General features: G+C 38.9%; 1 protein-coding gene across 1 annotated transcript; it reads right to left on the bottom strand.

Annotated features, from left to right (window-relative positions):
- Nucleotides 1–1473: 1473 nt before the first annotated feature.
- On the bottom strand, nt 1474–23271 carry LOC125346303 (lysosomal acid lipase/cholesteryl ester hydrolase-like). Its single transcript, XM_048338744.1, has 9 exons — nt 23161–23271; nt 20674–20791; nt 15051–15249; nt 13831–13940; nt 12523–12659; nt 9152–9298; nt 8092–8163; nt 2552–2623; nt 1474–1720 (listed from the first exon to the last, which is right to left on the bottom strand). The coding sequence occupies exons 1-9, from the start codon at nt 23269–23271 to the stop codon at nt 1487–1489; spliced, it is 1200 nt and encodes a 399-aa protein (XP_048194701.1). The 3' UTR covers nt 1474–1486.
- Nucleotides 23272–23864: the final 593 nt, after the last annotated feature.

Genomic DNA, 23864 nt, shown 5'->3' with positions numbered 1-23864 from the left:
GGTCTGGGAGTCCGAGACCCCCCAAACCTACGTTTTGTAGCATGAAGTTCAGCGCTTTGAGCACTTGGTCATCATGCTGGGTTTGAGCATGCCCCATCTTTTCGGGGTCCCTCACCTTGGAATCCGATTGGCCTGGCCCGCCGACAGTTTCACCTGGTCATGCTTCTTGCCCCACATAGGGTGCCAGAAATGTCGGGGATTTTTAGCCTCCCGGGCTCTCCTGTCCTGCAGGAGAGATGAGAAAATACGCCCCATGCGGTCCGGCCAAGAAGAGGAAAGGGCCGACAGACTGCCACCCCAGCCCCCCTCTCGACAGAGGACACACAGACAGTCCGGGAGCCAGTCAGCGCTAAGACTCGTTTAATGGCAGCAATGAGCTGTTCTTTTAAGGGGGTCAGAGGGCGGCGGAAGGGGAGGGGCACATGCACCTACGTAGGGACTGGGATTTGATGCCTGAGCTGTCCATTAGGGTGGAGCTACAAGGGACCTCCCTAAGGTGCGGCCTACATCTATGTCATGGCCCACAGGACCGCCTCTGGGTTCACCACCAGGCGCCATCTTGGCTACACATGGTCCCAAGGCTGGGAGGCGGGGCCAGCTAGAATCGCCTCTTCATGATGCAAGGCATAGGGGCAGGCGTGTCCCACAGTAAATGAACTTGGACACTTCTCATGGGCACTGGCTTCACATGGACAGGGCCAAGCTTATGGGACTGGTTCAGAAGCCATTATATTAGGGAGAAGAGTGGTGGTTTATTCTCTCTGTAAAACATTTTTCTCACATAATTTTCTTCTGTAGACAGCTCACTGCATGTCTGCAAGCTACTCAGTTATAGTGACTCAAAAATAATGAACTTCATAAGTGTTTAATATTATCACATAGACCTTGAAAATCAGGATAATCTTTATTTGAAGACCCTAGAAAACTACTTTGTTTAGGTTGAACCATTACTTAAGTTTGATTTAAAATTGCCCAGATACAATTGGATTTGACAAGTTATTTAGTACATAAAAACATAAAACATATCATTTGATACTCAAGTACAAGTTAATTATACTCAAAAGCTTGTCTAATTAAAGAAAGATGATAAGAGCTAGGTACTGTTTATATTGCATTTAAATTAGTGACAGATTATCAACTATCAACATTTAAAAATTTTCCAAGAAGTTAAATTGTCTGAAGTATGCATAAAAAAGGCAAATGGGTATATTTTTAATTATGAGAAGAAACAGAGACTCCTAACATTTTCATACCACTGTAGTATTTTAATAGAATACAAAGATGCCACTATGTTTGAGACCCTAACATCATGTATATGCATAATTAGAACACAGAAAGCTACTGTGTGCTTCTAATTCTAGCTAATGAGAATAGGTAATCTATTATAACAAATTTTCTTTCAAATAAATGTATCAAAGAATTAAGAATAGAAAATCATTTTACAACAATTAAGCAAACATCTTTTCCTATGAATGATCTCTGGCTCTCACTGGTATTTCTTCATCAGAGTGATCATTACATCATACACCATCCAGGGGGCATTCAAGCCCCAGATAAAGTCCATATGATTATAGTCAGGAATTTCCTTGTGGTAGAGCAAGTTGGTGATCTGAGGCAGTAAGGTACGAACATCACCAGCATCTGCCACAGAGTCCTGAGCCCCGTTCCACAAGGCAGTAGGCACGGGCATGTCTTTCACATTGTACTTGGGAGGGGAAGGCTACAATAAAAAAAAAAAAAAGAAACAAAGGATGATTAAAAATTTTAAGACAACTATAAACAATCTCCATTAAACACTATCCAATAAATCTGATATGAGAATTACTAAATTAGATTTGAATAACTCTAGGTGAACTCTTTTCAAGTTGTCATTCAGACAAAAAGAAATCCAACCCCCCGAGTAAACAAAGCAAGCTACAGAGTTGCTACAATGGACTTAATCAGCAGGGCCTGTTGAAAGCCAGACAAGGGAAGCCCTGCTCTCTTGAAGTGGACAGAGAGAACTGGAGGCCAAAGTAGGTGGGCAGAGTCACTGAGATAGACCCTCCTACTTTCTCCTTTTGGTTAGGAGAGACAAGGCAGAACAATTCAACCTCAATTTCTGCATCTTTAAGTCAAAAGTAACTAGCTGTGGGTCAAAGGGATGGTGTGTGTACTAAATAAGAAAACACAGATAAAGTAGCTCACACATTAGTGTGCTTGGTACATAAAGAAACTAATTCTATCTATATAGGGAAGGGCTCGCACAGAGTCCAGGACTCCACAGCTAGTGAGCCTGTGATAGACCTAAAACTACTTGATTCTGTAGTGTCTGTGCTCATGCTCACTCTTAATAACTTGTAGCTCTTACTTAGAGTCAAGGGAAGAATGGAGAGAGAAAGTTTGGTCCACAACACCAAACCTGTGAGCTTCTGGAGAGGATGAAGGGAAATCAAGTACTACCTAGGCAACCCTTAGTAGCTAAGCATAGCCATAACCCCAGTAAGGCAAGCCAGTTTCATAGATGTGTTATTTTGGGGGTTCATTTCCATTAAAACAGAGAAACCTTTACCTGGTGGTAGTGTAGGTAGTTTTTGTCACTGCTTCCCCAGTCAAAGGCTTGAAACCTATGAAATTTTGCAAGCTAAAAGGAAGACAATTTGAGAAGTAAGAAATTCAACAAGTAGAGATATCATTAGAGATCATTAAAGTTATCTAGGTCTTCATATTTGAGTGTTATACCAACATCCAAATATAATCTTTTTTTTTTATTTGTGAGAATCTGGGTTTTATTTTCTTCTTGGTGATGGAGCAAAGGGAACATAATTCTCTTTTCTTGGGAAAAACCTCGTTCTAGCTGGTGAGCAACAGCCCTTACAGTCGAGGGGACAGGGACTGTATTTTCCCAGCACGGAGTCTCTCAGAGAGAGAGCTAGAGCTAAGATGCCAGGATTGCTTCGGGAAGATAAATGGTCTGACTTCCTTACAATTCAGGAATGTCTTTGGGTTAAGTTTGAGAATCTGTGGCAAGGCGGAGAAAAACACACCAAGTGAGATTTCCAGCTTTCTGAAAGATTGCTGCTTGATGCGAGATGAAGAAAAAAAGCTGCCCTTGCTTTTGTCATGGGTGTGAAAGTGAAGCGTGAATTCTAACCAGGGGGATTTTATTTTATTTTATTATGTGTTCAATCTGGCAACTTCTCCAGGGATCCTGGAGCTTGCATCTCTGTTTCCTAAATTGAGACACATTAGCAAGCAGCTCACCCAGTGGGCTTTTTGGGACTTGGAAATGGCTACATTGCTATTTCCATCCAAAGCTAAGGAGAGAGCCCCCAAATCACCAAAGCTTTCCCTTCCTTGCCTGGGAGTTTTGGGGTCCTGACACTCCAGTCTTTGTCACCTTCTTGAGATGCTTTTTCATTTCCTGGATTCTTTCCATGTTGTATGTTGACCACCAAGCTTTCATCTCTTCCTTCAGGAAAACCCCCAAATATAATCTTGATTTCCAAATTGTGAGTTAAAAGAAAATGCAATGAATCCATTCTGCCTTACATTATGGCTTAATTTCTCACTGTATGCTTGGAAAAATTGTGATTTTTATCTAAAATGACAGCAGTTACAAATGTTTTGAATTTCACTGTGTCCATGTTTATGTCTGTTATGTTAATACTTTATTGTTATGATCATTATTGTTATTTTGGTAGTCTTGGACTTTGAACCCAAGGCTTTACATTTAATTCCTATAGGCAAGTGTTCTTCCATTTCAGGCATGCCTCCAATCTATTTTACTTTAGAGGATTTTCTGTATCCTCAACACTTTTAGCGAAGGGCCCACCTTATACGACAATCCTCCTCCCTGTGATTCCTCCGCAACTGGGATTTTAGGTCTGTGCCTCTAGGCCTAGCACAAAGTAAGATTTTTTTACACAAAACTTTTCTAGTAAAACTTTCCTCTTCGGTTTCTTGAAAGAAGTAGTGGTTTTATATGTTGATACATAACTGTGGTGACAATTCAGAACTGATAGACTGACATACTACTACAGCACACTGATATGACATTACTGAGCAATATCATAGATGCCAGTGTTTCAAAAGAAGCTCTGCGATGTCCACACAATGACAAGATTGCCTATTGGTACATCTTTCTGAATGTTCCTGTGTTTAGAGATGATGATTTTACTTATGCATAATCTTATTTCAAACATATGTATGTGTCTCTATGTGTTATACATACATATGTACACACCTATATACACATGTGCACATACACAAATATATAAACACACACAAACATATACGCACAAACCCACCCAGAGATTCAGAACAGGTCTTAGATATGCCCAATAATCTCTGTGTGTTTTTTTAAGACCTTAAGTAGCTGTGAATAATACTACAAAGGTCAGTTAAGCCAGACATCCACTCCAGAGGAGCAAGTACCTCGGGGGCTACACAGGACTAAGGAACATGAGCTAATGCCCACAAGCTAAATTTTGGCAATCTCTGAAGCTCATCTAGTTCATAAAGAAAATAGGAAGATATGCTCTAAATTTGAAAGCACTGGTGTGGATTAGGTTCGAGGGTCATGAATCTGTGCCTTATTTAGCAAAAATTAACCCTAAGAACATACTGTGAATAAAAAGGCCTTAACAGGCACCCCAACATCGTACGAGAAGACTCTTCAAAATGCTCCCTGAAACAGAAGGCTGCACTCTGCCAGTCCAGGTCCTTCCCACCTCAGAGGAAGCCTCTCCGAGCAAGCTCCTGGACACAGTGTTGGTCCCTAGCCAAAGACCACAAGATGAAACACCAAGGGAGAACCTGAAGAAACAGCCCTTATACAGAAAGAGGCCCGGACCAGTACACAGAAGAGAAAAAGTCCAGATTACTGCTGGGAATCACGACTTTAGAAGTCATCATCAGGCACTTTCTAGGATGATTAGAGAGAAACAAAAGCCCCTATCACAGCTAGGAAAGAGACTTTAGACTGCAGCCTTTGACTTGCTCAGTAGCTGGACAAAAGGGTGTGCAATCAATTCAGGAAGAAGCTTGTGGCTAAGACAACCACTCTCGCATGAACACAGTATCCAGTGACATGGACACCAAAGAGTGTGACTGGAACACCATAGAGTGAAATGATATCATTCTGTAACATAAATGAAAAAAGTTCTATGCTGTCTGGGATTTCAGTATTCCCAAAGCTAGGGCTGGTGAAATTAGGGAGGTCATCGGGAGCTTTGCCAAGGGGTGGTGTGTACCACTAAACTGGATAGTAGCTGGGCCCTGGCCCTCAGCCTAGCTCAGTCTTCCTCCTTGCATCTCTGGAGTGCATGCAGTCCTCAGGTAACAGAAATTGGGCCTAACACGTAGTCTATTAGGTAGGAGTTAACAATGTTCAGCAATGTAGAGGAAGGAGTTTGTTAGGATATCTAAGGAAAATAAGAGGTGATAAACTGAAGTGTAACTAAAGGAGATAGCCTAAAAGAAGCCCATGTGTCAATATAAGAACTTTCAAAGGCCTAGGCCACTGCTTAAATGCTAAGTGAACTCTGCCAGCATGGAAGGAACAATTTCCATTCCAGAGGCTCCTTTTCTAAGCCACAACAAACTCTTGATATTTTGCCTTCCAGTCTCTACCAGCTAAGATCTTGAGGCCAGGAAATGACTCCTTATAGCTGATCCACAGCAGAGAGCTCAGGTCAGTAATGTTAAAGCCATAGTTCCAGTAGACAGGACTCTGAAGTAGGTGACTAAGTCTGCAGTGATATTCCACACCAGAATATCCCACAGATGATTAGGTAGAAGAATCTTCTAGGCAGATTATTCAGAAATACAGATTTCAGGAGCAAAATTTCACTACATAACAAGTACACACACATGATATACAGAATTTAGCAAGTTTCAAACCAATTATGATGAGTGAAAAAGCTAGACAAACATATTCCCTATGACTGCATAAAATGCTAAAAAAAAAAAAAAAGGCAAACTAACCTAAAGTGACATATAGCAAATGAGTTATTGGAGTGGGAGGAGGGGCAGAGGAGGAAGAATTGAAGGCGTGAGAACATTTTGGAGGATGGATGGTAAGTTCATTATCTTCATTGAAAATGATTTTGCTAGTGTACAACTAAGGCAGAATTTATTAAGTTGTAATCATTGAGTATCACCAGGTTATTTACACCTCAATAATACTCTCAAAGATCATAAACAGCCCTTTATCAAAATAGTTAAGGATAATTTAAAAAAGGAATGAATAATTCACCAGTAGTTTCTCCAGTGCAAATGAATAGGAGTTGCTACATCCCTAGTAGTCTCACATTTTGTTTTGTTTTAATAATTACATTTCATTTTAAGTATTTATTTGCAAAACGGGGTTTCAGTTGAATAAATGGTTAGGATTCCAATGCCTCTTTTTCTGTTGTTGTCGGACCTGGAGCTTGAATTCAGATTCTGGGCACTATCTCTACCCACTTCTTCTAAGGGTAGGACTCTTAACACTTGATACCACAGCTCTACTTCTGGATTTCTGGTGGTTAATTGGATATAAATTTTTCACAGGGCTTTTCTGCCTGGGCTAGCTTTGACTCTCTCAGATCTCAGCCTTCTGAGTAGCAATTATTATAGGCATGATTCTCCATAACAGCAATAATGGATCTTGATAAATGTCACTCTCCCTCATTCCATCATTTCCCCCAGAAGTCTCTATTTTTTAAAGCCTGCATTTGTACACAATAGTACAAACCCAAATAACATTCAAAACAAACATTTTTTTAAAGATGTCATTTTCAAAAGCAATCCAGTCTACTGTTATAATACTAACTATTCAGGAGGCTGATAACTGAAGACTAGATTCTACGTTAGCCTGGGAAGAATATTCCATCCTTAAACTAAGAAGGTCAAGCATAAAATAAAAAGCCAAATAGAAGCTCAAGACTCTGAGTAAAGCTTCAGTGCCAACAATCAAACATGCATACAGACAATCAATCAAACAAAACAATTACTAATCCATTGAATCAGCCTGCCCAATTGACTCCCTGAAGCTTGAAACTTTTATTTGGGAACAATTATAATAAGGTTGTTTAAAATTTAATTGTAAATTATTTTACATATACGATAAAATTGCCTGGAAAAAATCTCAATGATACCTTGCGTTGCAAATAAACTCCTGACATGTTTTCTTTTTTTTTTTATTGTCCAAGTGTGGTACAGAGTGGTTCCAGATTCGTATGAAAGGAAGTGAGTACATTTCTTGTTCTACTTGTTACCTCCTCCTTATTTTCCCCCATCTCCCCCCTCCCCTTCCCTCTCTCCTTCTCCCCCCAAAAGTTGTGCAGTTGGTTTTCACCAAATGGTTTTGTAAGTGTTGCTTTTTGAATGGTTTGTCCTGACATATTTTCAAGGAAGAAAAAAATAGGAAAAAATAATATATTTGAATATCTACTGCTATGTATATTTGTGTCTATACTATTATGCATAAATATCAGAATATAGAGATATCTAATAACTCTAAATACACACTTTAATTTGTGAATGTATATATGTAAATTATTTCGATTATTAAGTAATGTTCCTATTTTGCTAATATATGATCTGGAGCAGGTATGCATTACCTTTTTGATTGAATGAGCAAGATTCGAATTTCAAAGTTAGTGATTCCACTCCATGCTCATGCTTGGGGTGGCATTCCAAACATATTGTGTTCATAGGCGACAGCAGAAATAACAGCTCCTATCTCCATTGCTACTCCCAAATCTTACTTTATGAAACAACACAGAATTAAAATAAATCTGTGATTGAATGAACATGAGATGGAAAGGGAGGAAAGGCATGTAAGAAGGAAATAGTAAATGAGAGGCAAACAAAGTAGAAGGCAGGGGAAGAGAGAAAGAAGACAGAAGACAAAGCTCAAAGCTGTTTGGTGACCTCATCATCAGCATTGGTGGATCACACAGGGAAACACAGACAACACAAACACAGGAATGAAACCACATGAGACTTCTAAAAAAACTGTCTTTCAGTGTGAGAAAAGCTGGAGAGAGAGGCACATCAGCCAATGCTTGCCACTTTCCAACATCTCAGTTTACCCAAATCCAGCTATACTCCTAAAATGCCTACCTGCTTCCAGTGTAACACGTTTTGTACAGAAGTTCCAGCAGGATTGTGTGCCACGTACACATCCACTCTCGACTGAATGAGAAACATGACAAATTAAAGAATGAACAGACCATTAAAGTCATACTAAATGTCAACACATGTTGTCCTTCAAAGAATTAAAAACTACAGAGCTACAATCTCAAATATATGGGATTAGCATGAAAAAGAATGTTTGATTATAAATATGTCCAATAAATGATGAATATGCATTGGATTGGTATGGAACAATATAGTTTGCAATCACAGGACATTTTCATTTTCTTCTTTATTGTCTCCTAAACTTTCAAAATTTTAAATGACAATCAAGCTTCCTTTAACAATAAGAAAGAAAGGATTTACCTTTGCCCTTACTATAGAATTATTTCTTTGACACAAAAGCTACTAAGTAGCCCTGGGGGGTCTCAAACTCATGATCCTCTTGCTTTAGTCTCTCAAATCCTTGGATTATACATAGGGCCATAACGTCTCACTTTGTTTCAGACTTTTATAAACTATTTTCAGAATTCATCATGTCTAACTGAACATAGGAATATAAAAAGGTTATTTCTGGTCAACGATTTGCATTTAATAGAAAAAGTAAATACATATAAAGCATATATCTATAAGAACTTCTTCAATATGTATTTGTTATTAATATACACATACACATATCTATATATGTATGTGCATCTATTAACACATATGTACATGTATATACATGAATGTAAAGAAGTATGTATTTGTTTATATATAATGGAAACTACAAACTGTAATACACACTTTTGTTAAAAGAAATATATAAATATAATGGCATAAATTGTGACATTTCCTCCTATTCAACTCTCCACACGAGATAAAAGCAACTATGAGGACAGATGCCACCATAACCACTGGCTGAAAATCATTCTTGTTCCTCTTGAAAGAAAGAACTTTCAGATCTCTAACAAGGTCATTATTGTGTCCTCTACCTCATCCCAAATAAGCACATTCAAAGGAAAAAACATAGAAAGTTTAAATCAATTCTAAGTGTCACTAAACGTACCATATTTAAATTCCTCTCATCAAATCCAAGCAGGAGGAAAAGGAAATTTCCACAAAGCTCCTTCAGAATAGCGTGGGAGCAAAAGTGGGTGCTGAGCCACTTCGAGACTCCACTTTCCGGAAGGAATTCATTGTGCCCACATATGTCCTAGAAAACACAAAGAATCCCCCGTTATCTCAGCATTTCCTGTTGGGATGGAAGCTTCCACAACTCCATGCAGAAGCACAGACCCAAATGTCTTTATGCCTGAAATCACTGTAACTGATTTTGGTACCTTGTGTATTGTGTACATGTTTATCAGAAGTAGGGAAGGGAAAAGCAACTTCAAAATGGAGAGACAAAGGGTAAAACATGAACTAGTGCAACAGCAATACTTACAAAACTATATGCTGTAAACCAACTGTACATTTCACAGGGGCAGGAGAAGAGAATTTGGGAGGGAAGAAGGTAGGAGAAAAGTGAGGGAGGAGGTAACAAGTTTGATAAGAAATGTACTCATTACCTTATGTATGAAGCTATAACCCCTCTGTACACCACTTTGACAATAAATAAGCCAAATTAAAAAAATAAGAAAAGAAACCAAGTTTATCTCAGCATTTCTTTCTCAGATGGAAGCTTCCCACCTTCCTGCTGATGCCCAGAACCACAAATGTCTCCTTCAGTAGCCTCAGGAGCAAAACGGAGACAAGGCAACATCCAAACCAGGATACTCAACAAATTCAGGTATGTTAGACATGGAATTGGATTTTCAGAGTGAAAATGCAGACAATTAAATATGTTTATAGCAGAAGTTTACAAGAGCAAGATTAAGGACCCTTGGTCCCAGAGCCAACCCCAGACAGTTTTCCATGATGGCTGGTAGCGACTTGCAGATTGTGCATGTTGGGATTGATCAGCACCATTCTAGACCTGTGCACATATGCATCAATATGAGCCACATACACCCCTGCTGGGAATTTGCTAGCGCTCTTTTTGCATGTTTAACGTTAAAAAATGTTTAATGGAAATTTTTTCATTTTAATCATTTTATGTGCTCAGATCACTTGCAGCAAGTATATTTGCACTATTATGCAACAATTTGTTTCCAGAACATTCTCAGTCTCCTAACTGCAAACTCTGTTTCCATTAATTAATCTCTTTCACCCTCATCCTTCTGCTCCCATCATAGCATACATGGAACGTTTACTGACACAGTCACATAATGTGTTACTGCTGGATATTTTCATTCTACAAGGGAAAGGTGGAATTCTTATAAAAGATAACAGATGACATGCCTAATCGTTTAGAAAAGAAGTTTTTTTCAACCCCGGGCTACAGTATGCTTAACCAATACAGGAATCAGTGATCAGGTACTATCAGGGCAAGCATTACATTCTAAAGGCATACAACATGCAACAGGAAATGGGATAAATTTCTTTCTGTATTCAAATCAAATCTATTTCTTGCTCATGACACTTGGAAATGGAAGGCAGTTTCAGGGATTCAATTTTTATTCCCTTATAAAATAGACACAGCGTTCTTAACTGCCAGTATTTTAGAAAGTGATTCCTTGGAGATAGGGTCTTTATACAAGAATCAGGCAAAAATGGGTGGCCACAAGGAGAGGGAAAATGTGGAGAAGAAGATAGATAGACAAAGAGGGAAAGACCAAGAGAAGAGGAAGGCAAAAAGTGGGATGATGCTTCCACCAACAGGAATAGCCAAAGATTGCCAACAACTACCAGTAGGGAAGAGGCATGGAGCAGAATTATCCTCTGAGCTTTAGCACACTAATACAAGTGGTCACCTAAGTATAAAAGGGTAGACCTGGAGAGGACAAATGCCACCGGTCTCAGGCTTGATGAGTACAGTGTTCTTTCACAACCTAGTGGTACAGGGAAACCACTTGCTGCAGTGACTATGAGCTGTGAGGTTTTGCTAGCAAACAGCATACTCCATTAGACCAAACTTTCCTTTCATAAGTAGGAGTACACTGTAAAATAATTATTAGAATCATGCTAAGATAAGTACACGAGCTAGGGAGAGTTGCTTATTATAATTATCCAGAATTATGCACTACACATAATTATACTGATAGACTTTTATACATGCTTAGGAATATCTAAGTTGGTTTGAACCACCATCACTAATATAATCATTTGAACTGTGACTTTGCAAGTTATCAGGAAATGTTCATTTCTATTATAATCTTAGAGAGGAAAGCTTCGACATGTGGACCCATATTTAATGAAAGAACCTTGCATGTTGCATGATCCTGTAGCTTTGTGAGCAACATTTCAATTGTGTACATGTGTGTAAAAATGCATGAAACAGGGCTGGAACATGGCTTAGCAGTAGAGTACTTGCCTAGCAAGCATGAAGCCCTGGGTTGGATTCCTCACAAACAGAAAAGGCCAGAAGTGGCTCTGTGGCTCAAGTGGTAGAGTGCTAGCCTTGAGCAAAAAGAAACCAGAGACAGTGCTCAGGCCCTGAGTTTGAGCCCCTAACCTGGCAAAAAAAAATGCAGAAACCATGTAACACACACATAAAGTCCATTACATTTACAGAGGGCTTAAAATATCTTCTCTTGGGGCTGGGAATATGGCCTAGTGGCAAGAGCGCTTGCCTCATATACATGAAGCCAGGGTTCGATTCCCCAGCACCACATATATAGAAGATGGCCAGAAGTGGAACTGTGGCTCAAGTGGTAGAGTGCTAGCCTTGAGCAAAAAGAAGCCAGGGACAGTGCTCAGGCCCTGAGTCCAGCCCCAGGAGTGACAGAAAAAGACTCATGATTCAATCAAAAGTCCAAGTGAACGTGTATCAAAAATATCACATTGTGCACAAGAATTATTATGCCCTATACATTGCCAAATAAATGTACACCATTACTGAAAAAAGAATATCTTCTCTTGAATTCTGCTTCTCCATTGAATAGAACTTTGGCCTGCAGATTTATATGTTGAGGGCTGATAACTGTGGTAGACATATTGGAAAAAACAATTAAATAATTTTTTTAGATCATCTTTGCGTGCATAAGATGGCCTGTGGAAATAGTGCATATCCTGTCTCCCATTTCCCCTCACTCTCTTATACAAGAACTTATGTCCTGGAATAAAAAGCTACCCAGGCTCATATTAAATAGCATTTCCTCTGGAATTGGTAGAGAGCTGGACTAGCATGCTAGCAATGAGTACCACAGCTGCAGTATCTGCAAATGCTATGCCTCCAAAGGTCCCCAGTCATAGCAAGGAGGGGTGAAAGAAAGAAGAGAAACCCATCGCTTCACTAAGAGAAAACACGGAGGACAGCAGAATCTCCTTCCAAAGAGCAGTGCTTCAAACTAAACAAGAAATCTTTGAGGAGGGAAAAGATGGGGGGCAGCCAATTACCTCAATGGCAACATCTGGGACGTCTGAGAACTTGATTGCAGGGCTGAAACTGAAATCCAGTGAAATCAAAGGAGCCAAGGCATAGAACATTTTGATTTTCTGGGCCAGCTCAGGAATCTGTGAAAATCCTAAAAAGCCTGTGGGAACAAAAAGGAAGATAAAAGGAATTGCATCCTATAGGACATTTCTCCTCAGAAAAGGGAGGAGAGATCAAGAATCATGCAGGAGGCCCTTGAGTAGCAGCAAGGGAACAGTGCAGAGGCACTGCCTGAGGAGACAGAGCACCCAAAATGAAGCCCTGCAAGCAGGGAATTTCATCAAACTAGAAAATCAAGCATTCACAAAGTGCTGTTTTCAATCTAAATATACAAAGGCCTGGAAAGAGCTCCAGAATGGCAGATCCACAAAATCTGTTCATTTTCTTTAACAATGTGAACTCTAAATCAGTAACATGTTAGGAGCCATGCTCTCAATCTCTTTAATCTCCAGGTCTGCCCTCCATCCCTAATTCACAGACCATACAAATAGCCAGCAATCACCCAAGGGGCACTCAAACATTTTGAAGGCCAAAGAGGGCAATTAATTGAATTATGAAGCAGGTCCTTAGAGTCTCCTTAGAGTAATTTGCTTGTTAGAATGATGGGTGATATGTATATATTTTCATAAAACTTTTCTAGGTTTAGTTTTTCTACAACATATTCATTTTGTAAGCAGCTTAAAATAAAATATACATGTAAATTTTTAAAACTGTAAAGGAACTATAACTCCTGAGACTTGTATTCAACTTAAATTTTACCTCTTTTTTCCCTTCTCTCTTTTTATTTATTTATTCAGTTAGTTACTTACTTACACAACTTTTGTGTACTAAGGCTTACCCAGAGCTTTACATAAGCTGAGCAAGTGCTCTGGAACTTAGCCACACCCCCAAACTCTCCACTGAACTTTAAAAGTTAGCATATCCACTTGTTTCCATTTTGAAGTCTCTGACCTTAGAAAACTTCCCTCATTTCACCCCTCCCACATGCTTATATTGCTTTACTGGAATATTATATAAAAGAATGTGGGTCACATTAATCCTTTCAATTTGAAGAGAACTAAAAATACAATATTTAACAATTTATAGCAAAATCTGATTTCCCATATAAGATGAAATTTCAAAATCCTTGGATCCTTCCATAATCTCTTCTTGGCATTAAAAAAAGAACTAGATTTGAACATGTGAGTTTCTCATATTTGTGTTACAAAAATGAGTGTGAACTCTGTATTATAGCCATTATATCAACTTACAAGTCCTTACTACATACATACCGATGGTGGTACCTTGAGAATGACCCACATAATACAACTGCTCTTGGCCAGTTTTATTCAGAACATAGTCAATGGAGGCTGGGAGATCAAATTTTGCCATTTCATCAAAACTATAATACAAAAACAAACAAACAAGAACTCTTTTGTTTGAACTGGTACATAAATAAAAGACAAAACAAATACTAAACTTGGAACTTGAGGCATTGTCACATAATGAACTGGGTAAGCCAGCTCTGAGCGCAGGAAACTAAAACTTACCTAGGCTAAAGAAACATCTGTGGATTCCGTTCCATATATGCCTCTCAAACAGAACTAGTACCTTGATCTTTCTGTGTACTGTCTGAGTGGCTATACTTAGTTTCATCCATTTTGGTGCATGGAGTTGTAGTTGTATGGTCACATTTTATTATGTTACTGCATCACAGTCTCATTGCCCATTTATGACACTTATCACTAGCATACAATTCCAGTTTCTCATTATCACAAACAGGAGACAATAAATTTACTCTGATAGAGGCCTTTTGGTAGAAGTTCTTATTATTTGATTTTGTGTCCCTGGAGAGACTCTGGTTGTATAAATGGACAGCAAGACAAGAGACATCCACAATTCTGACTTTTGCTAATATCAATCTAACTGTAGCCAAAAATAAGGTAGGTAGAGTATATGAGTGTTTATGAGTGTGTGCATATCAATATGTGGGTGTGTTCGTGTGTGGCATCAAGACCAGAAAAGCGGCTCTGGGGAAGTTCTTTACATGGCCCTTCCATGTAACAAAGCCTTCCAAAAACATTATGAGATAGGTGTTCATTATTCCCATGTCATAAATAATCAGATATGAGCTTCATGTAATATATTCACTGTCATATGTCACCTATTGAGGGAGACAGATGTAAGAGACAAAGAAGAATTTCTGAAAGGAAGAAAAATGAACACCTGGGAAATGTGTTTATGGAAGACAGGAAGGGTATCAGACTCTACAGATCCCAACACACAAGGAATGCCAAAATACCCAACTGAATCTAATTATTAATGTGCTAATTTCTAGTTTACCTTAACATTCAGTATTAAATTCTTTGCAAGGTTTAAAACATTCAAAAGACGCTAGTATCTTCACTCATACAGCTTGAGAATTATTTTTGGATGGCCTCTTGAATTCTTGTTTACCTGCCTTCTTAAGTGTCACAGAAACAAACACAAGTCACAAGCAACTGCAATGTACCTGAAAGCCCAGAATTTATGCTGAGAAACCGAGAGAGTCTTGTGTTTCCGAGACCACGTGTTTCCTCGACTATTCCCCAGCCAGACATCAAAACCGGCATCAGCAAGGATGAAGCCCAGGCTGTTGTTGTCCAGGTTTGAGACCCAATTACTGGAATCACCTACTGCACCATGCTGAAGATAGACAACTGTTTTGTGAACTGAAAAAAAATTAATGTTTAAGGATGGGAACTATTTTCCAAAACAAATATGATATCTGATGAACACAGAATTGTTTTAAAAACTACCAAAACATATAATGATTGAAATAAATTAAAATGAGATATTTCCCATTACACAGCACCAAATATGTTGGAAACAGTATCTACAAGTTAGAAACAAAACCAGATTATTTTGTATGGGTAAGTATTTGGAAGAGGCAGGGGAGGTATCCTGGGCCTATGCTATGCCATTTGAGTCATAGCTCTATTACAAGCCTTTTCTCAGTTAATTGAGTGTCTCGTGACCTTTTCTATCTGGACTGCCTTTAAACCATGATCCTCAGGTCTCTGCCTCCTGAGTAGCTAGGACTACAGGGATAAACTACCAGTGCCCAGCTTAATCTATGTTACTTTAACATGTCTGGAAAAATAAACACTGACTTAATCCTCAAAAATATTTTACTTCTTTTTAAGAACAGACAATGTATTTCTATATTTTGTTCCAATAATTGCATTTCTTACAATTATTTATAAGTAAACAAGTCAAGCAAAATGGTTGTAAATGTCAGGCACCAGCAACCCCAGCTACACATGAGGCTGTGATCTGAAGATTAAGGGTCAAAAGCCTACTAGGGGAGGAAAGTCTGTGAGGTTCCATCCCACATTAAAATGTTGGACTTAAGTGACAGCATCAGCCAGTGAGCTAGAAAGATAAGTGTGACACCCCTGAGTACACACCCTGTGACAAAAAGAAAATCAAATACTAACACACCACAATGAGATGCCACCACAGACCTAAAGAGCTAAAAGCTGAAAACACTGACACTACCAATGGCTGTCAAGGAGGCAGAACAATAGAAATTCACATCTTTGCTAGTAGGAAAGCAAAGTGGCAGAGCTACTTTGAAAGCACTTTGGTCTTTCTTACAGAAGCAAATAACCTTTTTAAAAAAAATGCATTTTCAAGGTACAGAAAGGCTACAATTACAGTTAGTGAGTACATTTCTTCTCAAACTGGTTACCTCCTCCCTCATTTTTTTTCACACCTTCCCTCCCCCCTAAACCCCCACACCAAGATATTCAGTTAGTTTAGAACATACTATCTTGTAAGTATTACTGTTGCATTGGTTTGCCTTTTACCCTTTTTTTCACCATTTTGAAGTTCCCCTTCACTTCCCTAATTCAGACAAACGTATATATAATACCCAGTGTACCAAAGTCAAATAGTGACAACAGGGGCTAAACCACAGAGAAGATAAACAAAAGAAAAATTAATAATTTCACATAGCATGGTAAATATAACACCAACAATGATAAACTCCTCATTCCCATATCTTGGAGTTCATTTAGCTTAGCCTCATCTATGTGATCATACGTACATAGCTATTTCCGTATGCCAACAATGCAAAAAGCAAACTTACTCTTATCATACAATCTTGTAATCATGTTCTTTGAGCCTATACCAAAATGAACTGAAATTTTTTTCCACACAGAAACTGCAAATGCCTGTCTTATCTAGAACATCTTTGATTTGCAAACAAAAGCAAAAACTGAAAATTAAGATGCATTTCCATAACTAAATCAATAGATATATCCATGTAACAGAGTGAAACATAACACTAATTAGAAATGACTTATCGAGACATGAAAAGACATAGAAGAACCTTAAATGCCATATTGCTGTGTGAAAACACCACTCTAAAAGGTTGCCATCTATATGATATTGTACAAAACTTAGATGACAGAAAAAATCAAGGCTTACCAGAGATTGGGAAAGAAGGCAGAATAAATAGGCAGAACAAAGCAAAAGTTCAAAACAGTGAAGCTATGAACACTCATACCATACCACACTACTAAGTTTAACAATCCATAGAATAGATTGATGTAAACTCTAATGTAAACACTATGTAAACTCAATGAAACTCTAAACTTTGGGTGACCAAAATGTGTCAATTTAAATTTAGCAACCATAACAAATACATAATTGAAATTCATAAAAGAAAGGGGTAAGGAAAATCTCTGCCTATTTATGCTTAAGCTATCTCAATTCAGAATTGTCAGAAATTTAAGTCCTTGGTCACTCAGTTCTGCTTATTAACTTTGCTATTAACCTAAAACTTCTCTAGGGGCTGGGGATATGGCCTAGTGGCAAGAGAGCTTGCCTCGTATACCTGAGGCCCTGGGTTCAATTCCCCAGCACCACATATACAGAAAAAAAAGGCCAGAAGTGGCGCTGTGGCTCAAGTGGCAGAGTGCTAGCCTTGAGCAAAAAAGGAAGCCAGGGACAGTGCTCAGGCCCTGAGTCCAAGGCCCAGGACTGGCCAAAAAAAAAAAAAAAAAACTTCTCTAAAAAATAAAGCTAATTAAAATATTAAGGGTGACATGTTATACTCATGAGCTTCTTTTATCAATGGGAAATCCTTGTACAGTTAAGTCATATAATTTCTTTTTCTTTTTGCTACTAGGAATCCCTTTCCTCAACCAATGTTTCCTTGGGATAACACGATTGTGTGTGTGTATGTGTGTGTGTGTGTATGCACATGTATAATATATATATGCATATATATATATATATGTGAGACTTGCACCTCATAAGGAGCTCAAGGTCCTCACTTCCCAACTCAGAGAATTATTAACAACCCACTCCAGGGATGGCTACTCCCACTCTGCAGAGGGTTGACTTGTGTAGCAGCAAAACTGAGGCCCCCTACTTATATTACTCCTAAAAATGTAGTAAGTTCATACATTATTAACTCGTCCCCAAAACCTCTTTCTCACATCTGGATCATTTTTTAACAAAAATCTACACCAAAACAACTAGACAATATTCTTTTCAAATGGCTTCATCACCAAGGCCACTCAGCTCCTGGGCCAGGGATACATAACCAGAAATTCGGCCTTTAATCCAGTGCTCCACCACTGAAAATATTGCTCCTCTGCAGGAAGTAGTCAGAGAGCCTTCCTCCTGTCCTAATAAGTAATAGAAACAAAAGGCACTTGGGTAAGCTCCAAATGGCCAGATGTGCTTATCTTAAGACCATAGAACAGTGTCTTGATTCACTGACACTCTCACCATGCCCTCTTTCTCAGGCCAGATAAATGTATGTAGCAGACACCAAATCTAAATCTCCTCCCAGTTTAATCTTTGAGCAGAGATCATGGCTCTACTCCCTCGCTGCCTACAACTGTGACCTGATTTCTCACCATTTCTCCCAACATTAATTACCTTCAAACTGCCTCCACTAGATAAATTCTAGCATTCTTTCAGATCCACTATGAACACTTCAGATTATAAATCAGAGTGAGTCTCTAGCTTTGGATAGGAGCCTACATTTACAGGATTTTTCGTGACATTATCTATGATGGTGTTTTGCCATCTCTCTACTCTTTTTCTTTCCATATTTTCATGTTTTTGAACTTAATATGAGGGTCAAAGTCAGACCTGGAAGAAAAATCCCTGAGACTCTTATATCCAATTAACTAGCAAAAAATAGCAGTGGAGCTCAGGCTCCAGTGGTACAGTGCCAGCCTTGAGTGAAAAAGCTTAAGAAAGGTCACAAGACCCCAAGTTGAAGCCCTGGAACACACTCTCTCTCTCTCTCTCTCTCTCTCTCTCTCTCTCTCACACACACACACACACACACAGAGAGAGAGAGAGAGAGAGAGAGAGAGAGAGAGAGAAAGATGGAAAACTTAAATTGAATAAAATTTAAAGTAAAAATCCCTGAAATCTGAACACAAACTCCCTTGAGTGTTATGCCCTTTCAGTAGCTAAACAAACCTTAATTCAATACTAACTATATGTTAGGCATGAGAAACCTTTTTAAGCATGAGAAACTACACTAAATGCTTGTATGGAAATATCCCAAGGAAATCCCTCTGTAAATAGTGTACATATATTAATCAATATAGATAAAATGGGTTGCATTAGGGACAGAGCAAAGAACAACATTTGCAGGAACAAAACACTATCCCTCTATAGCTTACATTATATACCTTTGAGTCAGACAGACCTGGGCTCAAAACAGATTCTCCTCAAGCTTTGACAAGATACCTTTAACAATACTCAAACATCTGTCATTCCTGCAGAGTGAATATGATAATATGGACCCTATAGGAAACAATGATCTGTGAGATTCTTCTGTGAAAAGTTATGAACCAAGTGTTTGACATACAGAGAGAGTGCTATCTACAAGAGCTACAAATGTTCATTAGCTGTTTAGCCAGCCTGAGCCTCAGAGTCATAAACAATAGTCCAATGGAATGAATGAGATCACTGAGCCAGCATTGTGTGGCATGTCTGTAGCAATAGCAATGAGAGACTATGGTAGGAGGATAAAGGGTTCAAGGCCAGCCTGGACTCCATAGTGAGACCATCTTAAAACAAAACCAAAAATAAAAATAAAATAAAACCAACCACCTGTGGCTCAAAGTGGTAGAATGTTAGCTTTGAACAGAAAAGCTCAGAGCCAATGCCTAGCCCCCAAGTATAAGCCCCAAAATGGACAGAAAAATAAAGTAAAAGTCAAAAGGAAGAAAAGGAAGATAATAAAGTATGAAGCACAGTACAGGACATATTATTCAAACTAAACAAATAGCTCCTTGTGCTTTCAGTTCATTCTTTATCGTAGCAAAACAATAAGCTAATTGTCAAGTGGAAAATAAAGTGCAATCCATGTAGTGTAATAAATCAGGCATCAACAAGGATAGTGACTGTGCAAAAGACTAAGAAGATAACAAAAAATAGAGGCAGAATTCAAAATGATAGACTATGCTAAACTATGACCATGCAAAAGGAGTAAAATATGTTCAGAAAAGGAAATGGGAAAAAAAACTTCTTGATACCTCTCAGTGGAAAAATGGATCAAATAAATGTGGAATGGAATTCTACTATTTCATCAGAAAGAATGATAAAGAGATTGAGAGACTTTTAAAATTTATATTAAGCCCAGTAAGCCAGACCCTTAGAAACATTGTTTGCATGGTTTCCTTTATTTGTGGTAGAATGTGCCTATAAATCTACAAGTTGAATACACTGGATTATAAAAGACAATAAAAAAACCAAACACGAACATGATAAAGTTTATAGGTCTGTAGGTATTCACAGGGAGTAAGACTAAAGGAGGATATTCCTAGGAGAGGATCACAAAGGCTCATTAGCTATGTGCGTATGATCATATAAAATAATATTTTTCAAAATGAACTCCAAGAAATAAAAACAAGGAAGGGGTGGCTATTTTAAAAAAAAGAGTTGATGGTAATGTGGAACTAATGGAAAGTTTCTAGCTATGTGATGTGTATAGGAATTAAAAGTTTTGGTTTTTGAAAAAAAAGAATGACTTCTTGGAGGGAGACTAGAATTGAATTGATGAATGTTAAGGTAGCTTGAAGAGCTCTTCTCTCTCACCACACGAAACACCATACCTTGCTCAGAGTGGTTCTTTTTCCCATGAGGAATTCGGTGAAGGCCCAGGATATACCCATCCTTTGTCTCTACGAAATGTTCCTCACCAGGGTATCCCCAGTATCTTATCATTTGAATCTGGGAGGAGAAAACACAACATGAATCTATGGATAGAATCTGGTTCAATTTCCTTCATGAACAGACAAAGGATAAAACAGCACATAATAACAATCTCTGGGTTGTTATTTAGGAAATCAACTGTTATTGATATTTGTGTCTCTTCAGCATTGCCAACAGTCCAACATAAAACTAAATCTTTGTTTTCATCATTATAGCATATTCTGTACCAAGTGTATCTAATATTGCCGTAGTAATTATATATGGGCCTTCATTCTATCCTGCATACCAGGCAAAAAGAAACTTTTTTCATTAGGCAGCAGCAGCTCAGGCCTGTAATACTACCTATTCAGGAGGCTGAGATCTGAGGATTGCAATTCTTAGCCAGCCCTTCCAGGAAACCCATGAGACACTTATATCCAAACAGCCACCAGAAAACCAGATGTGGCCCTATTGCTCAAGTGGTAAAGTGCTAGCCTTGAGCTGAAAGAGTTTAGTGACATTACCCAGGCCCAGAGTTCAAATCCCATGACCTACCAAAAAATAAAAAAGAAACTATTTTTCTTTTTAAACACATGAGTGAATACTGCCTTGTTTTCATGGTACTATCCTAGGAAATCAAACAGCAAAACAAAAAAAATCTATCAATTCCTTTTCATCAACAGACTAATAACAATTACACTAGAATATCCAGGGCAGTAGAACGAAAGCAGACTCTATCTCTGTCTCTCTCTCTGTGTCTCTCTTTCTCTCTGTCTGTCTCTGCCTCTCTGTCGATCTCTGTCTCTCTCTCTCTGTTTCTCTCTCTCTCCTCTCTGTCTCTGTCTCTGTTTCTCCCTCTCTCTCTGTCTCTCTCTTTCTCTTTATAAAACTTAATCTTAAACCTCATTATCAGGGCTGGGAATGCGGCTTAGCCTTAGTGTGCTTGCATAAGATACATGAATTCCTGGGTTTGAATTCTCCATACCACATCAACAGAAAAAGCCAGAACTGGTGCTGTGGTATAACTGGTACAGTGCTACCTTGAGCAGAAGAAGCTCAGAGTGCCCAGGCCCTGAAACCAAGACCGAGGACTGGCAAAAAAAAAAAAAAAAAAAAAAGACCCTGTTATCAGGCTATTCATTTTTCCAACTCCTAAACTCATTCTTCAGTTGGGTACCTTCATCCTCTAGTTGAGAGCTATTGTGTGCTTTAGTAAACTGTATCATTCTGATATTAGACCCAAATACATTTTCAACATTTTTAATTGACATGAGAACAATAACTGTGAAATGTATTAAATAATGAAGGGTCTATTTTTACTTCCCCTAGACTTCTTTTCAGATACTTTGACTTTGGGGATAGAGTATGGGCACTAGAAATTCTTAATCACGATCTTTGTTGCAATTATCATTAAAACAACCATTAGTGAATATAATATGAACGTCAGATCTGGCCAGCGAAAGAGGGCAGAAGCTGACTCCATCTCCACTATCTCCCCAGCCCCTGAGCTTCACAGTTGATGGCTCCACCCTGTCTACTCAGAAGCCCGGGAAGATTCTCTCTCCCTGTGAACAATAGTCCGCCCCCCCCAGTCCCCCCACCCCCCAGTCCATGCCCCAATTCTTGATGCCTGGATTCCTACAGGAAGGGAAGCCCCATCCCCAGGTAATGCGAGTTCCTGAGACCCAAGAGACAGGGGCGGGCAAATGGCCTATAGGTTACTGAACCTGTCAGTCAAGTGCTTGGAACTGGGAACTTCCTGTAACCCTGCCCCCTGACTTGACTCTATTTAGGGGCAGGCCAGCTCAGGCACCATTAAACCATGCCACATGTTTGAGTCTTGTTTCTCTGGTCCCCATGGCGTCCCAATTCAGCTCTCCATTGGAGCTGAATTGGTTTGTCGGTACTTGGAAATCTTCCGAAAGTAAGTCTCTGTGCCACTGTGCTCTTTTGTGTTATATGTTTTTCTGAAACCTGAGACCGGTCTATCCAGAACTTCCCCCAATAAATTCGTCTTTTTAATTGAGACTGTTTCCGAGTGGTAAACTTTTGGAGGGATGGGGGACACCCCCCCACCCGCCTTCAGATGCCATTACAGTAAAAAAAGCTCTTAAGGAGCTGTAACCCCTTTGTTTACTCCTCTTTAAAGAAACTCTGTGAAACTCAAGAACAAAATAGATTGATAAAAAAAAATATTATCTTAACAAGTGCAGAGTTTTCAACAATCACATGAAGTTCATTTCATAAATATGACTAATTCCAGAATCTAAGATTCAGAGGAAGTGGAGAAAACTTAATGAGCTATTAAGAGATCACAGTTTTGCTTTCATACAGCTATATAACTATAATTAAGGGAACCACATTTGTCATGCTTGCATTTTAAAAGCATGTAACTTGCGAAAACTTACCACAGTCATGTTTACTTCAGGATTCACAGCTGATACCGTCCCTCTGCTCCTCTGGGAGTACAGGATCCCCAGGACCAAACACACCAGGAACTCCAGGAAGTGCATTGTCATCTAAACAAAGCAATCCATTATTACTTCTCCACAATTACACTAGAGCTTAATGTACTCACAAAAACTTTCTGGGAAGCAGAATCCTATGAAAGAAAAAAAGAGGCAATATTCATTTCCTAAAAAGTTTCCTGCCGAATTAGCATGTACCATATTAAACATAGCACATCCACTTAGTCCCTAGAGAAATAAAAGAGGGTGGGTCTTACACTTGGATAGGGTGAGAAACAGGAAGAGGCAAAAAATGCCAAAGCAGCTTAGTTTCCCAGCTGTCCCCTTTCATGTGCAATTTAAATCTTTTTACCTTCTTTCAGGCACTATGAGCCCTTACCTCCCACTAGCTACTCACTTCTATTCTTCACCTAAACTCTATGTCAAGATTTAAGTTTGTCACTTGAGTGGGGAAAAATGTGAAATAAAAGAGCCCAAAAGAGAAATGGGAAGAAAGAAGTTAATCTCTTTAACTTCTGGAAGTCTCCAACCATCACCTGAGTGTTAGGTCCTCTCCCTGAGGGCTACATGCAGATGCCCCCACCTCATTAAGTCTCCACCCAGTTACCTGGGTAACCAGCAGACCTGGAGGCAGTTACCTCCCC

The sequence above is a fragment of the Perognathus longimembris genome, chromosome 2, assembly GCF_023159225.1.
Source record: "Perognathus longimembris pacificus isolate PPM17 chromosome 2, ASM2315922v1, whole genome shotgun sequence".
NCBI lineage: Eukaryota > Metazoa > Chordata > Mammalia > Rodentia > Heteromyidae > Perognathus > Perognathus longimembris.
The sequence above is the reverse complement of the archived record's forward strand: the minus strand, read 5'-3'. Positions and strand labels throughout refer to the sequence as shown.